Source organism: Fundulus heteroclitus, chromosome 17, assembly GCF_011125445.2.
Source record: "Fundulus heteroclitus isolate FHET01 chromosome 17, MU-UCD_Fhet_4.1, whole genome shotgun sequence".
Lineage (NCBI taxonomy): Eukaryota > Metazoa > Chordata > Actinopteri > Cyprinodontiformes > Fundulidae > Fundulus > Fundulus heteroclitus.
In genome coordinates, this window is record NC_046377.1 from 10,987,268 (window position 1) to 11,003,258 (window position 15,991).

At 39.6% G+C, this 15,991-nt stretch overlaps 1 protein-coding gene across 1 annotated transcript; it reads left to right on the forward strand.

The window, feature by feature from the left end:
* Window positions 1-1,093: 1,093 nt before the first annotated feature.
* LOC105915894 lies at window positions 1,094-13,051 on the forward strand. Its single transcript, XM_036148946.1, has 14 exons — window positions 1,094-1,279; window positions 2,718-2,903; window positions 3,032-3,403; window positions 3,484-3,678; window positions 4,969-5,328; window positions 6,519-6,857; window positions 6,941-7,294; window positions 8,505-8,707; window positions 8,814-8,921; window positions 9,402-9,494; window positions 9,590-9,700; window positions 10,007-10,130; window positions 10,228-10,452; window positions 12,062-13,051. Exons 1-14 carry the CDS (start codon window positions 1,204-1,206, stop codon window positions 12,859-12,861), a joined length of 3,546 nt encoding a protein of 1,181 aa, XP_036004839.1. The 5' UTR covers window positions 1,094-1,203; the 3' UTR covers window positions 12,862-13,051.
* Window positions 13,052-15,991: the final 2,940 nt, after the last annotated feature.

The following is a 15,991-nucleotide window of genomic DNA, read 5'->3' on the forward strand; positions in this document are numbered from 1 at the left end:
TTTTAGTGCTCTCGTAGGAGAAACTGATTAGATTTAAAGTCGATCACAACAGGTCTGTGGTTAAAATGTGCTGTAATTTTAATATTATGTGTAAGTAGTCATGTATATACACTAGTCATTCTTGTTCTCAGTATTTGTTTTATTTTCATGCTTTAAAAAAAAAAGAAGTAAAGGAACTGTTTCAGTAATCAAGTGCGGGATCTTATCAATTTATTGTAGATTTTTATTTCAGCCCCTCTGAAAAGTCCCGGCTAGAGAGAAGCAACGCTTTAGTGAGCCTTTCTGCTCCCGTTGCTGTCTGCGGGGCCCTCCTGTTTAAAGCTGGGTTGAGTCTTAAACGTTTTCTCGGAGTAGAAAGAGTATGGTTAACAAGTGATGACTGTTCAGCTAATCTGAGGCTGTGCGAGTAGAGCACTAATCAAAAACGCAGCCAGGCGTCCGTTGGTAAGTAGTGGAGCTGCAGATATCCACTGTTACCGTCAAAAGGTAAAGGTACTTGTAAATATACAATAACAGGCCTAAATACATCAGCCTATTAATAGTAATTTATATTTTAATTAGAATACATTTTATATAAGCAGCTGCACATCTGGTAGCACGATTGTCTTACAGCAAGGAGGTCCTGGGTTCAAATCTCAGCCTTTTTGCACTTTTGTAAAAACATGTTTATCCAACAACAACTTCACATTTGTGTGAAAAAATATGAATAAGAATAAGACCACAACATGGAAGAAATTAAGGGGGAAAAAACAACAAAATAGTACATAAGCAGGGGAAAATGTATATACAATAGGCATACTTAGCAACATTGTTATATTTAATATGACAGTTTCATTTTTATTAGTATTTCTTGGGAGATACGTGCCAGAGCTTTGTAAAAAATCAAAAGGTGAAGCAATAATTTGAAAACTGCCGGCGATTGTCTTTTTATAAAGTCTTTTGCTACAACAGCGCCATGCACCTAGGAGGAGGGTCCCGTACCAAGATGGCGGCTGTATTGACCCATGGCTTCAACGCACAGCTGCAGTAAAAGGCCCATTCAAAAACGTATGCTCTGATTGGTTCACTTTTTATAGCGTCACTAAAGCGACGAGAAAACTGGGCGCCATTTTGAAAAAAAAAAAAGTGAAAACATTCCACATTAACCTTTATCTTTACTATTATTATTTCGTAAGATTTGTTTCCGAGGGAGAAGACACGGACATGGAGCCAACGGTGAGCTGGTCTCCCGAACAAACCGAGGCGCTCCTCTCCCTGTGGTCGGAGGAGGAAATTCAACGTGAGTTGGCAATATCGATAAGGAGAAAGGAGGTTTGCAGGGAAATGTTGGGCAGTCTGGCCCCTCTGGGGAGTCAGTCCCTCTTTAAAGCAGTGGAGACAAACCATAAAGGCGACAACCTTCTTATTGTTGTGAGGCGATTGAGTGATAGTTGAGCTCCTAATTCCAGACACGGAAGCAGATTCGTTGTGAATATATTGTCAGAAGAACCCAGCAGCACATTCACTACAAGCACAATAAATGCACAACTAGCAACTAACCAGGTGGCGTTGGTAATCTCATCTTTACTGTATGGAAATATTATTCATGTAACCCTTGGGGTTCCCTTTCCTGTTGTGCTCTCTACCTGTGTCCCTTAGACACATACACAAAAAACAATAACCCTGCCATAGAGAAATGTTGTGGATAAGCATTTATTTATTTGGGTAATATTCCTTTTTTAATTATTGTCATAATCAACTTCAGCTCTGGTGATGTGTAACAAACATTCATGAATTAATCAATTGTTAACCCCTCATATCCATTTTTTTGGTGATCTAATTATTAACTTACTACAAAAAAACTACAAAAGTTTGTGTATGATTTCCTTCTTCTTCTTCATCCCATCCTTTATCTGCAAATAGTATTTTTTTGAGGAGGGATACTGCCTGGGCTGAAAAGTACGCATGTTAAAATAAATTAAATGTAGCACACAACGAAAGCCTCACTGACTGATCACTTTATTTTTTATTTTTTATCTCTTTTTTTGTGCATTGCCATCAATAAATGAATTGCTCCATATGATTCCCTAGTACACACTCACACACACAAAAGAAAGTTGCGTTAAAGAAAGGTTGTGCAATGGGTATCTTCTTTCTTCGGAAGAAGAAAGAAGATACTTTCAACGGAATAATTTGTTTAAATGAATAGCATTAACTTTAACCGTCACTATACATATGAAATATTCCTGAATGTTTTCTCGTGTTTTCTCAAGTCATATGTTGATCAATGTTTTTTTATTTTTTTATTTTTTTTGAGGTTGTACAACCTAATGTCCCAAACAAATATGGCAACAACAACAAAAAAAAGTTGCATTAAAGAAAGGTTGTGAAATGGGTATCAACGTCTTCTTTCAACGGAATAATTTTTTTAAATGAATAGCAATAACTTCAATCGTCACCATACATGATCAATGTTTTTTTATTTTTTTTTTGAGGTTATCCAACCTAATGTCCCAAACAAATATGGCAACAACATTGATTCAGATCAGTTTTCATGTAATTGTGCAACAGCCGTCGAGTTCCTACTGAAGGACAACGTTGTTAAGGACCATCGGTGAAAGGCGAATTGAAATGTTTGCACTAAAAGGCTCATTTAAGAGGGGGACATGATGCACCAAGATAGCCAAATTTAAATACGGCTGCGCTTTAAACATTTTATCTGTTTTGTCTGCTTGCAGATCCAACTCCCAATTCCCTCACTTCAAGTCTCCATAGATCAAATAAAAAGGAGAGCTCAGACGACGGCGTTTTCTACTCCGTCAAAGTGGAGGATCCTAACGCTCCGTGTACGAGTAACGGAGCCGTCGAGGCTTCGTTGCAGACTCCGGCCCTGTGGTCACCCGCCGCAGTGGAAAGAAGAAGAGGTGAGATGAAGGGGCGATCCCTGATATCTTATGAACCGCACCTTCCAGCACAGTTGGAAGGGATCACTTGACCCAAGCACTGACTGACTCTTCACCTTTTGCCGTATTCTCCTCGTTTTTTTTCTCAGATAAGCCCACATGCAGCTGGTCAAAGAAAGAGGTCCTAACGCTGCTGACCCACTGGGCCAATCCGGCCGTGCAGCAGGAGCTCAGTCGCAACGTGAGGAACAACGCCGTCTACAGCAGCCTCAGCGCCAAGCTGGCGGCGCTCGGCTACAACAAAACGGCGCAGAAGTGCAAGGAGAAGCTGAAGAAGCTGAAGCAGGACTACCGGAGGATCAAGAACAGCAATCACCTGGACGGCGGGAAGAATATCTGGTTTGACATTATCGACCAGGTCCTCGGCGCGCCGTCCGCCGCCGCGCCGCAGCGTCCAGAAACGCCGAGGCCGTCCTCAGCAGATGGCGCTCTGCCGGCCGTGTTTGAAGAGAGCTGTAAAGGTAACCGGGAAGTAAATATTCCCGTTCCTGCGGCTTCCGGTAGGTGAGAGTTACGAGCTGTCAATGGGCCTCCTTTGCAGGATTTTCCCCTCCGGCAAACGACTTCGAAAACTCGGAGCCGGCAGCTTCACCCACCGACATAAAGAGGGAAGCGGATTTCTTCGTGGTCAGAATCGAAGACGACGACGACGCGCCGTCGACGAGCGCCGCGGGTTCCTCCTCGGCTCAGCAGACGCCCGACATGTTTGCAACCAGCCACGTGGGAAAAAGAAAATGTAGGTACACAAGCCCAGGACTTCATAGGAGGCTAAAAAAAACCTAAACTTAGGCTTAGTGTTTGCTCTGATTGTCCGTCACAAAACTAATTTCGATGCGTGTTTGGGATGATTTTCCTGTTAGAGTTAGACGGGTAAAGCTTGGATGCAGTCAGGTGTTCTGAGCGTCGCCTTCAACGTGAGCATAGAGGATTCTCACCGAGAAATAAGCACATAGTTTTGTTATATCATTATTCCACCTTTGGAACCTGTTCAGACGTCTCGCCTAAAGCTCAAAGCGATGTGCATGAGATCATGTGACCTGCTCAGCGGGACGGGACCTGACCTTTATAGAGCAGGGGTGTCAAACTAATTTTGGTTGAGGGGCCGCATACAGCTTAATCTGATCTCAAGAGGGCCACACGAGTAAACTCATTGCAAGATTAAATAGAACTAATAAAAGTGGACTTGTTGTTGATTTTTATATTAAATGAATTTCAGTTTTACACAATATATTATGAATAACCTCAGCGTTTTTAAGAAAAGTATGTGCAATTTCAACAAAACTTTTACTCAGTTAAACATTTACTTGTGCATTATACATAAGAACTGATCACAGTGATTGTACAATGTTGAAAAACATTTATTTACATTTTTTGGAACTTAAAAACACTGTCCTGCATGACAAAATACATCAAACAGGTACAAATTAAGAAATTATTTAAAATCAATTTTCCACATCTGAAGCTCAGTGCTACCATCTGCTGATTAAAACACAGCGCCCCTTGTGGACAATAAAAGAACTGCAGATTTTCAATTAAGCGAAGTACATGTTTTGTTCAATAATTGTTTTATCATTCTCTTCCTTTTATCTCCTCTTTCTTTCACCTTTTTTTCTTCTTCTTGTTCTTCCTTTCCTCTCCTACTTTCCCATTGTAGTGTCCATATCATTTGAGATAATCCCCGCATGAATCATAATAAAACTATTCACATTCATAAATCAAGCGGAGCACTATGGCAAAAGCAGTACTGCTCCACTTGTGAAAGTCAAATCTGATGAGCTCTTTTTGGCATTAAGACAACAATTCTTATTGCCACATTGCCAGACAGGACACTGCAATAAAAAATATAAAAAAATGTTGTTGTTTTTTTTTATTTTTTTATAATGATACTCCATTTAGCCCGCCAAACAATTTAGTCCGGCCCGCGGGCCGTATGTTTGACACCCCTGTTATAGAGGATCACGGATGCATTTAAATTGTTGTTGTTCCACATATTAAGTGTCTCTCTTTCTCTCTCTCTTTTAATCAGATGTTCACACGTGTAGCTGGTCTAAAAAGGAGGTCCAAGCTTTGTTGGCATATTGGGCCAATCCGGCCGTCCAGGAGGAGCTGCGGCGCAACGTGAGGAACAACGCCGTCTACAACAGCCTCAGCTCCAAACTGGCCTCGCTGGGCTTCAACAAGTCCGCGCAGAAGTGCAAGGAGAAGATCAAGAAACTGAAGCAGGACTACAGGAGGGTGAAGAACAGTCAGCATGTCGGCTGGGCGAGGACCGCGTGGTACGGGATTCTGGACGAAGTCCTGGGTTCGCAGGGCGCGGCGTCGAAACGTTCAGAAGCTTCCAAGCCTTTATCCACAGATCCCAATGAGGTGGAGATGGAGGCTGATGGTCAGTGGAACATTTAGCAAACTATGAAGTTAGTTTCTGTTTAATTTTCATCTGCTCGCAAGTTCCCAGCTGGTTTAGTAACAGGGTCGCTACTAGGGCTGCACAATTAATCGCATTTGCAATATAATCGCAATTTAAAAAAAAATTAATTTCCAAATCGCAGACACGTCCTTTAGGTGTTAGTAATATGTTTAAAGTGTGTTTTCCTCCACATGGAAGGGAAGACAGTTGCAGTAGTGAGATAATCTAATTTTATTATTTGTTTGATTTTTATTTATTTATTTATTTATTTTTTTATAATCATACTTTTTTACCTGAGACTTTCAGGAATCTCACCATAACATCAAGTTCTGGTCAATCAGTTTAATACATAGACTTGTTTGTTGGTAGCACTTTATGTCCAACAATGATTGATTATCCAAAACAATTAAAAGCTGTTTTCTTGAATAATATAATAATAAATATAATAATAAAAACATTAAAAGTTTAAATATTGTTTTAAATATTCCTTGTTTACAAACATCTTTATCTAGAGGCCATTTTTGTTGCTTGTGGTTAATGCAGAGAAAAGTCCAATTTTGGTTGAAATACATCGTAGGCAGAACACAATAATTTCTGCTCCGAGTCGAGACGCTGCAGCTCTTTTAGCACCTGATCTGCACAGCGATGAAACGGATTAATTTGTTGTTTGTATATGTTTAAAAAGACATGATAAATTAAACTGAAAAAAAAATAATTGCATTAAATCGCAATATTAAGATAAAAAAAAACGCAATTAGATTATTTTCCAAAGTCGTTCAGCCCTAGTCGCTACGCAGTTTGGGAAAGTCTGCAATTTGACGTTTTCCAGGTCCGAAAACATAGCGTGGAAAAATATTTCCAGACCTTTTTTCTTACTGAAGTTAAAACATTCATCCATTTGTATGCGGCTTCTTCTTTTTGTCCATCCATTCATGCTATTTTGAATCTGTCCTCCTACCATTATTTTCATTTATTCTTCCATCATCCTGCCATCCGTTTATCCATCAATCCTTACCGTCCCAGGTTCCTTGTTTAAGTCCTGACCAGCTTAGAAATTTAAGCTACAACCTTTGTACGACACCAAAGAGATCCGGCGACGTTAGGCATATCGTCATCAAACCTGGTGGACGATTTTAAACTTTCTTTTTTCTTTTCCTCCAACCTGACAGATGCTTGTAAGTGGTCCCCCGATGAGGTCCAGGTGCTCATCACTCTCTGGGCACAGCCCAACATCCAGAACCAGCTGCTCGCCTCGGAGGAAAACGAGGAGGTGTTCGCGTACCTGAGCGACGAGCTGGCTCAGGTGGGATTCAGCAAGTCGCCGCAGCAGTGCAGTCTGAAAGTGGACAAGCTCAAGCAGCGCTACACCGAACTCAAGCAAGCGGGGGCAAACGTGAGCGACAAGAGCGACTGGTTCGCCATCATGGACAGCGTTCTCTTCCCCGAAGGAGAAGCCTCTAAAGAGCGGAGTCTATCGGCTGTGCTGACGGCCTCCAAACCCCCTGAAGGTGACGGGGGGAAAAAAAAGACGAGTATGCGGGAGCCGTTCGCTGGGGTTCACGTCAGTTTTTTTTTTTTTTTCCGCAAACAGATTTCTCGCACACCCTGTGGGCGACGGAGGAAGTGGACGCTCTGCTCACCAAATGGGCGGAGGAGCGCGTCCAGGAGCAGCTGAACTCCACGCAGGACGACGAGAGGGTGTACGCGCAGCTGAGCTCCGAGCTGGCCACCCAGGGCTTCGACAAGACCACCAGCCAGTGCAGGACCAAGCTCCGACTGCTGAAGCAAGAGTACGAAAGGATCAAGGAGCAGAAAGACTCCAAAGCGCAGAAGACCAAATGGTTCGTCATCATGGAGAAGGTTTTTGGTTGCAATAAGCCAGAAATGGAGACGAACCCTGTTTCTGTGGAAACCGCACGGCGCGCAAAGCCTAAAAGACCGGAGGGTAAAGATGAGCAGTTTTCTGATTTCCACACAAAAAAACGGAGCACAAATCAAATTATTCTGCCGGATTAACAAGATGATTTTGTTACACTGCAAAAAAGGGATTAAAAGTAAGTAAAATTGTCTTAAAATGAGTGTATTTGTCCTCGATTTGAGCAAATAAATAAGATTATCTGCCAGTGGAACGAGATTTTTGGACTTAAAATAGGAACAATCACCTTATTTCAAGTGAAATATATTTAATTCTCTTATTTTAGGGGTAAACATACTCATTCTATTGGCAGATAATCTTATTTTCCTGGTCAAATCAAGCACAATTACTCTCATTTCCAGACAATTATGCTTACTTTTAGTTCCCTTTTTGCAGTTTACAGATAGAAAAGTGCTAAAAGGTTTTTACAGGTGTGTCTCAGTTAAAGGAGATATTACCAAAAGGCTTATTTGTTTTTAACATTTGATTGAAAATGTTAATCTCATACATTAATTTACTGCAAGCAAAAGTTTATTTCTGTTCATTTCTCTTTTTATGAATATAGAGTTAGAGGACCTGTTTTTTTTAATTATTTTATAAAGTCTCATGGCAACAGAAATGTGCCATTTGTGTCCCGTCTCCTGGATAAGTCTGTTTAGTGGCTCTTGAAGCTCCCTCAGTAGTCCATGCCTTCCCCTGAATGACACACAATCCTCACAATCCTCTCAAGGCTGCAGTTAACCTTTTAGTCCACCTTCTTAATCACACTTTTTACTTCGTCTTAAGTTTCCACGTAATATACTGTATTTGTGCACTTCTTCTAAAACAGATTTTCCTTCCACTTAACTTTTCGATATGCCTAAGCATCTTTTTCTAAACAGTTTTTTTTCCTTCCAATCAGCTTCCTGCTAACGTGTGAAACCTTTTTTCTAAATGTTTTTTCCTTCCACTCAACTTTCCATTCATATGATTTTGCACTTTTTTCAGTCCATCTTTGAGGCATAAATTAGAAATAAATTTCACTTTCTAAATTGAGTTTTGAAATAGATGTTGACGTTATTCTAAATAACAATACAACACTTTATAGAAGATAAAGTGTTAATGGTCTATTACTTAAAAGGTGAAGTTTGAATATTTCAGTCCATGTGCTTGTCAAGGAAGGAAGGCGGTGAAAGTTGCGTTTCATATTGGAATGCGTCCATGTTCATCTGCTCATGCCGGCACGTCGTCTGATTTCCAGGGTGTGGCTTGTCCATCCCCTCTCTGTGCCTCCTGGTTCCCACCCTGCGCCTGATGTGTGCCTTTGCCTGGAAGGTGATCCAGAGCGGCAACGTTGCACATTACCGAAAAGTGGAGGAGCTGGTGGTGCTGGTGACGGAGCTGGCTCCGGAGCTGCTCACGCCCAGAGAAAGGGTGCAGCTCCTGCTCAGACTGAGGGCGAGGGTAACCGAACGAAGCCGCATCAACATTGTGCTGTGGTTAAAAAAAAAAAAGAAAAGAAAAGAAAGTGAAAAACACATTAATAAGCACTTTTATATCTCTGTCGTAGTTTGTGCTGGAGTTGTGTCAGAGTAAAAACACAGCCAACCTGCTGAACATCCAGCCCCACCTGAAGATTATACAGGAGCTCAAGATGAGTGCTGGCTGTGGTCAAGAGGTACCTTAAATAATAAAGCAGTGGCCGGCTGCTTTTTTTATTTTGCATGATGTAGTTTAAGGCTTTCAATAAAGTGAATCGCATAATTAGCAGTTTTATCTTGATGTCTGTTTGCATCTGTTTGTCACAAAAGACACACTGCAAAAACGGAACTAGAAATAAGTAAAATGTTCTTAAAATGAGTGTATTTGCCATTGATTTGAGCAGGTAAATAAGATGATTTGCCAATGGAATAAGATTTATGCACTTACAATTAGGAACAATTCACCTCCATCATCTTATTTCAAGTGAAGGATGTCTAATTATCTTATTTTAGGGGTCAAAATACTCACTCCATTGCCAGATAATATTATTTACCTACCAAATCTAACTAACACTAACTTTAAGAACATTTTACTTATTTTTAGATCAGTTTTTGCAGTGCAACTAACATTTATTGTTTCCTTTTTTCCCCCCAATGGTTTCGACTCTAATTTAAAGGAGCTGAACGAGTTGGCGAGTTCGAAGTCAAATTTTGTCGAGGTCGTTTACGCCTTGCTCGAGGACGCAGAGGAAAGGAAGAGGTTTTTCACGGTGGGGTACCCCTTAAAACAGCCACTGTAATTCCAGCAGGATTTCACAGTTTATTCATTAAAGCCTGAACCCGCTGCTGGTTTTTGTCTTCGCAGGAAGTTTTCCCGATCCACTATGGACAACAGTATGAAGCCACGCTGCAAAGACTGGTTTGGAAATTCATCTCCCGACTGGACAACCTCTTGCCCATTCCTGATATCAAACAGGTGTTGTTTGCATCAAACCATGACGCGTCATCATTTATGTTCTAGCCGAATACGTTATCGCAAAAAGGTGCTGAATATTAAAGAAGGATGAGTCCAGAAGGACAGCTGGACTCATCTTCACATAGATATTTGTTAGCAGAGTGTTTTGTAAACTTTAATGTTAAATGAGGTTAAGAGGTTCAACCCGTTGGTGTAACTTTTCCTGTTCTTGTTATTTGTACAAACTAAATAGAATAGAAATAATAGTGGAAACCGGTGGTGCTTTTTAAGTTAACCTTCTTTTTATTATTCTAATACCCGTTACAGACGGCAGAGTGGCTCAGCAGCGCCCCCTCTGTCATGGAAGAATGTGGGAAGCTGGTTTTGGATCCAGAACATCTGAAGACGCTCCTGAACTTCCAAGAGCAACAAACAGGAAATCCAAACAAAGGTAATTCACTTTCACTACGGTCTTTAAGAAAATACCTTTTTCTTTTTTTGTGTTTTTAATGATTTTAATGTTCGTTTTATTGGTTTTTCTGTTTCAGGCTTACCTCAGGCTCAGAATATGTTTTTGCCTTCGCTGTCTCTTCGTCTGAAAATGAACTCGAAGCAGCAACAACCGGTCCAAGACAAAGGGTCAACTGCTGCTGCAGCTGATGATGATGATGCTGATGATGATGATGATGATGAAAGCCGAAGACGTGACAGCTCAATCCTGGAGAACCTGAACGAGAACCAGAGCGATAGTCTGGGAGCTGCAAACTGCTCAAGTATGTATGCAGTTGTATATTCCACCTGTTTTTACAGTGGTTTGAAGAAGTATTTTTGTTGTTGTTGTTTTGGTTAAATGTTTCAGATCAAAAATCCAAAAAGCAGTTTTCAAGTGACTATTTTATTTTTGGGAAAAATGTGGTCACAGGCATTTATTTATTTATATGATATTTATTTCAGACACACAAGTATATAGTAAATGACAGTATATGTCCATGTAACAAATTAATACAGTCTGAAAAGGGTGTATTGGCAGAGGCAATAAGCTTATAATGTCCATTTATTAGTCTAGAAAGGGTTAGAAATCTGTTTCTAAAAGTTTTGGACTCCAGTGATCAGGAATGAGAGCCATTAATCCAAATATAGGGAAAACATGGAACAGGGATAAACTTTCTCAAGAGTGGTCAGCCTACCAAAATCACTCCAAGAGCCCAAATACTCATCCAGGAGGTCTAAGAGAACCCAGAACAACATATAAAGCACTGCTGGTCTCACCTGTCTCAGTTAAGGTCAGAGGGTTAGGTTTTTAAAAGCTGTCCGACTTCATTTCAGAAAAAGATCATATTGAGGCCCTGACAGGAAAGTTCTACTGTTCGTCTACACCACAACGATGCGTGTTTTCTCTGAAAACAGGTTCCAGAGCCTAATGTTTTGAAAACATCTCTATCTCCGTTGTTGTTTAAACAGGAGAAACAGAGTCTTCCTGTGTGGGTAAGCCGTGGCGCATGCAGTATTTCTCATTGATGGCGCCTTTTTTTTTTAGCAGGGAGTGTTTGTACGTATGCGTGTGTTGTTGAGTTAAAAAACAAAACACAACCTACTAGTGGCGTGGCAGGAAAATTACATTGTTTTTGTGTTTCTACTAGCGTCGTCATGTAGATGTGAACAACAACCCCGTTTTTAATGGATCTCTGTCATGTGAGCAGGGCCTAAGTCAGACATTGTGGTGGTAGTGTGATGGTATGGGGTTGCGTTTAAGCTTTATGAGCTGGAAAAACCTCACAGAACCTCACAGAACCATGAATTCTGTTTCACCAGAAAATCCTGAAGGGAAAGGTTCAGCGATTGGTTCAACCTTACCTCATAGGCAGCAGACTCATAGACTCAAAGCACGCTGTCAAAGCCATCTCCAAATCTCCTCAATGGCTCAAAAAAGTAAAGATTAGTAACGGTCTAGTCAAAGCCCAACCTTCAATCTGATTGAGATGCTGTGTTTGAAAATGCTCTGAATTTAAACTGCTCTACAAAGAGAAGTGGGCCAGATTTATTTGCTGATGTAAAAGCCTTTCTGCCAATTATTCTAAACACTTCTTGGCATTTGTTACATCCAGTAGTGCCGCAACACGTTATTAGCTTTAAGACGTAATAACCTTTTCACATCACAGGGTGGTTTGAATAGCCTTTTCCCTTTTAAATTAGATACTTATTTGGAAAAAATATGTTTTGCTAATTACTTAGGTCATCTTGGTTTGATGATGGCATTTAATTGTAAAGTTGAAATAAATCTGGAAGCAAGGAAATGGCTTTTCACATGTTTAAAAAGTAGTGCAGTTAATATAAAAGTCAAATTTGATTTAAAAAAGGGCCCGTTTTCTTCGTCTCTTTCAGGCGTCATCTCTACACCTTTAAAACTGCACCGCTGCTCCATGTGTCCCTTTACTGACACCAAAGTGTCCGCACTTCTCAGTCACATCAGACAGGAACACCTGAGTCCGTTCGAGGACACTTTTGAAGACCACTTGTTTCAAAACGCCAGCATCGGGCTCGACTGCGAGTTTCCCAGCGAGCTCCTGTCAAATGTAGCAGCCTCAAACAGCCAAGGTCCTCCATATCAATGCGACAAGTGTGACAAAAGGTACCTCTCCAAATCCTCCCTGATCGTCCACTACCGGATCCACACGGGCGAGACCCCGTACCTGTGCTCCCACTGCGGCCAGGGCTTCAGGTCCTCGGCGTACCTCGACCTGCACACGCGAGTCCACACGGGAGAGCGGCGCTACAAGTGTCACATCTGTGGCAAGACCTCCAACCAGCACCTGACGAGGCACATGCGCATGCACAGGGGGGAGAAGAACTACCTGTGCACCGAGTGCGGCAAGGCGTTCCTCTCCAACGGGGAGCTTAAGCTTCACATGCGGTACCACACGGGGGAGAGGCCGTACACGTGCAAACACTGCGGGAAAGGCTTCATCGCCAAATGTCTGCTGACGGTTCACACTCGTCGGCACACCGGGGAGAGTCCCTACAGGTGCCCAATGTGTCCGAAATCCTTTCCCACGCTGAGGGCGCAGAAAAAGCACCTGAATATCCACTCCAACAAGAAGTCCTTACAGTGTTTGGAATGTGGCCGAATCTTCAGGCTGGAGGACACTTTTAAACTGCACGTTAAAACACATGAACTAATATAGACTCATTTTAATAGGATTCTGGGTTTTAAAAGAACATGGATTTTTACAAACTATTTAAGGTTTTAAAAAAAATCACAGCCTTGGTTGGCTCTTTCCATATTATATGACCTTGAAGGAAAAGAAACAGCTCAAGTCTGCAGTGCAATTATTTTATAAAAACTGTATAGCTAGCATTCCAAAAAAAAAAAAAGTCAGATGGCATAAAATGTTTATGTGCTGATGTTTTTATGATTGCTCTGAAAATAATAAATAATCATCACGACTTAGCCTTTTTTTCACTCAGATATATATATATATATATATATATATATATATATATATATATATATATATATATATATATATATATATATATATATATATATATATATATATATATATATATATATATATATATATATATATATATATATATATTTTTGTTTTGTTTTTTCAAATTACACATGGCACCCTAAAAGAAAGGTCTATTGAAAACAAAAGAAGGTGAATGTAAACATACATTAAACGGTTCCTTGACAGACTTATAACATATGAGCCGTTACTTGGAAGGCCACTTAAAAGTACTTTTTACACCACAGGACCCAAAAAACCAGAGGAATGGTTGGAAATTTACATAAAACAACTATAGGAAATATGACAATTAGCATGTAAGCTAGATTTAAGTTTTAGCTAAATCTATTTTTGGGGGGTGAGGGGGTGGGCGGCGCTGTTAACTAGGTATTTAACTGAATTAAATATTTTCCATCCAGATACATTGATCATATCTCCTTATTTAAGTTGGACCAAATGGGATGAGGATGCAACCCAGCAAGTTCATCAGTTCCTCACAGAATATTTAGCATGTTAGCCAAATTCAGGTTTAAGCTAAACATTCGGTTAAATGGGTAATTCAGCTTAAAATATCTAAATATTTACCATATAATTAATATTTAGTTAAATGTTTTCCTAATATAAAGCCATTTTTATCTATCTTAAATATTTAGTTGAATTACATATGTAGCTTGCTAGCTAAATTACATATTTAGCTAAGCAGTCGTGAATATGCTCGGCAGTGTTTGGATACAAATGTGGTAAAACATATTTCATTTAGCATTTGTTGTGCTAGGATTTTTGCAAAATGTTTAATTTAGCTTAAGGTAATTTAGCCAAACGTGTAGCTAATTTGAACTTTAAGCCAAACAAAATATTCAGCATGTTAGCTAAACTATGTAGCTAACTTAAATATTTGCCATACCAGTTTAATTGAATATTTTGATAAATATTCTGTGAAATATTTTATATTCGGCATGTTAAACATGCTAATAATTATTTTTAGCAAACTGTGCCGAATACTTAACATTGAGTGTGTGCAGTTATAATACAGACAGACAGATATAGATATATACATGAAATAAATGTTATTTTTTTTTTTTTTTTTTTTTTTTTTTTTTTTAGCAGGTGTCAACATCACTAACAGTAACTTTTTTTTTTTTCTTTTTTTTTTTAAGCAAATGCAAAATACAATTTTCAAAAATCAGATAAGTACAATTAAACATATGGCAGCCATAACAGATTTTTTTAAAAGACAGAAAATAAAATAAACTTAAACAGTCTCATTTAAGTTAAATCAAAAGTAAAAAGAAAATAAAACAAATAACACAGGGGTTTAGCTAAAGTATACTGTTATCAAATCTGAAAAGTTTAAGGCTTTGTTATTTTCCAGTAATTTGATCGAAGCATACAAATTCTTTACATCATTTTGGAATGCTTGGAAAATTTGGAGAAATTTTAAAAAATTAGCATTTGTGAATAAAGAATTTTCCAATAATGAATATAGTATTACACAGAAATTCTACCCTTTCATCTTGAAAAGTAATGCCAAATTTAACTCCTTTATATTCAAAATTAGGAATCACATTTTTCGTTGATAACCAATCATGAATCTTGTCCCACAAAGACTTAACCACACAACAACTGTAAAAAAGATGTTCTTGTGTTTCCAAATCTTTCTGACAAAAATTACATACATCAACATCAAATTTAAATCTTAAGCTTAAGAACTCTGCACAGGGATAAATATTATTTATAGTTTTAAAATGAACTTCTTTCATCTTGGGTAACACAGGAAATGAGTGTTCAAATGTGTGATGTATAAGACGAACAGTTCAGGTTTTAGTCGTCCTTTTTGCCCCAACAGTCAGGAGATTTTGTTCACACAGATCAGCATGGATTCCCCCCACTCCCACTGACCCGGGCTCCTCACCGTGCGACCTCCACGGAGCCTTCATCAGAACCGCTCACCAGTCGTCTGACCCTGGGACCTCACGGGAAAATCCCCCAAATGAAAATGGAGCCAACAGAGCCAACCACAGTTAGTCAGACAGTCGGTCCACAGTGAGTACGTGGGATATGTCCGCTGCTGTTCTGTCCTATATGAATGTATGTGCTTGTTCTGGACGTTAGTCACGCAGATCATATGCTGGAATGACTTAATAAGTACTTAATGCATGAAAAACAGGGAACATATAGGCTTATATAGACGGCGAAAGACGACTGAATGTTGTGCTTCATTCTCACTTTAAATGCATAAGCATCATAAAAGAACTAGAGCATTGTTGGCATAAATTTTAAATAAGACACTGAAAAACACGCTCTCTACAGGCTTTGCACATCTATAGACTTAAATATTTGCTCATTCTCTGAAAAAATAGCTTGACCTTAGTCAGATTGGACAAAGAGCAAAACAAGAACTTTCAGGTTTTGCCAGTTTCTCAGTTGGATTTAGGTCTGGACTTTGACTAGGCCATACCGACACATAAATATGCTTTGATCTAAACCCTTTTTTGCAGATGTAGCTGTTTAGTTTTGTCCTGTTTTGAGGTAAATGTCCACTCCAGTCTCAAATATTTTCAGGTTTCCTTCCATCTTCATGTATTTACCTCCATATGTCCCTTCTGAACTTCACTACAGCATGTTTCCCATTGTCATGCTTTATTATGGGAATTAGACTTTAGAATGATGTATAGGGTTACTTTTCCTCCCCCAGCATTTTGCATGCAGCCCCAGAAGTTAAAATTTTGTCTCGTCTAACCAGAGCTAGCGATGTTGTAGCAAAGTGTACCCTCAACACTTTTAATTGGCACCTACATTT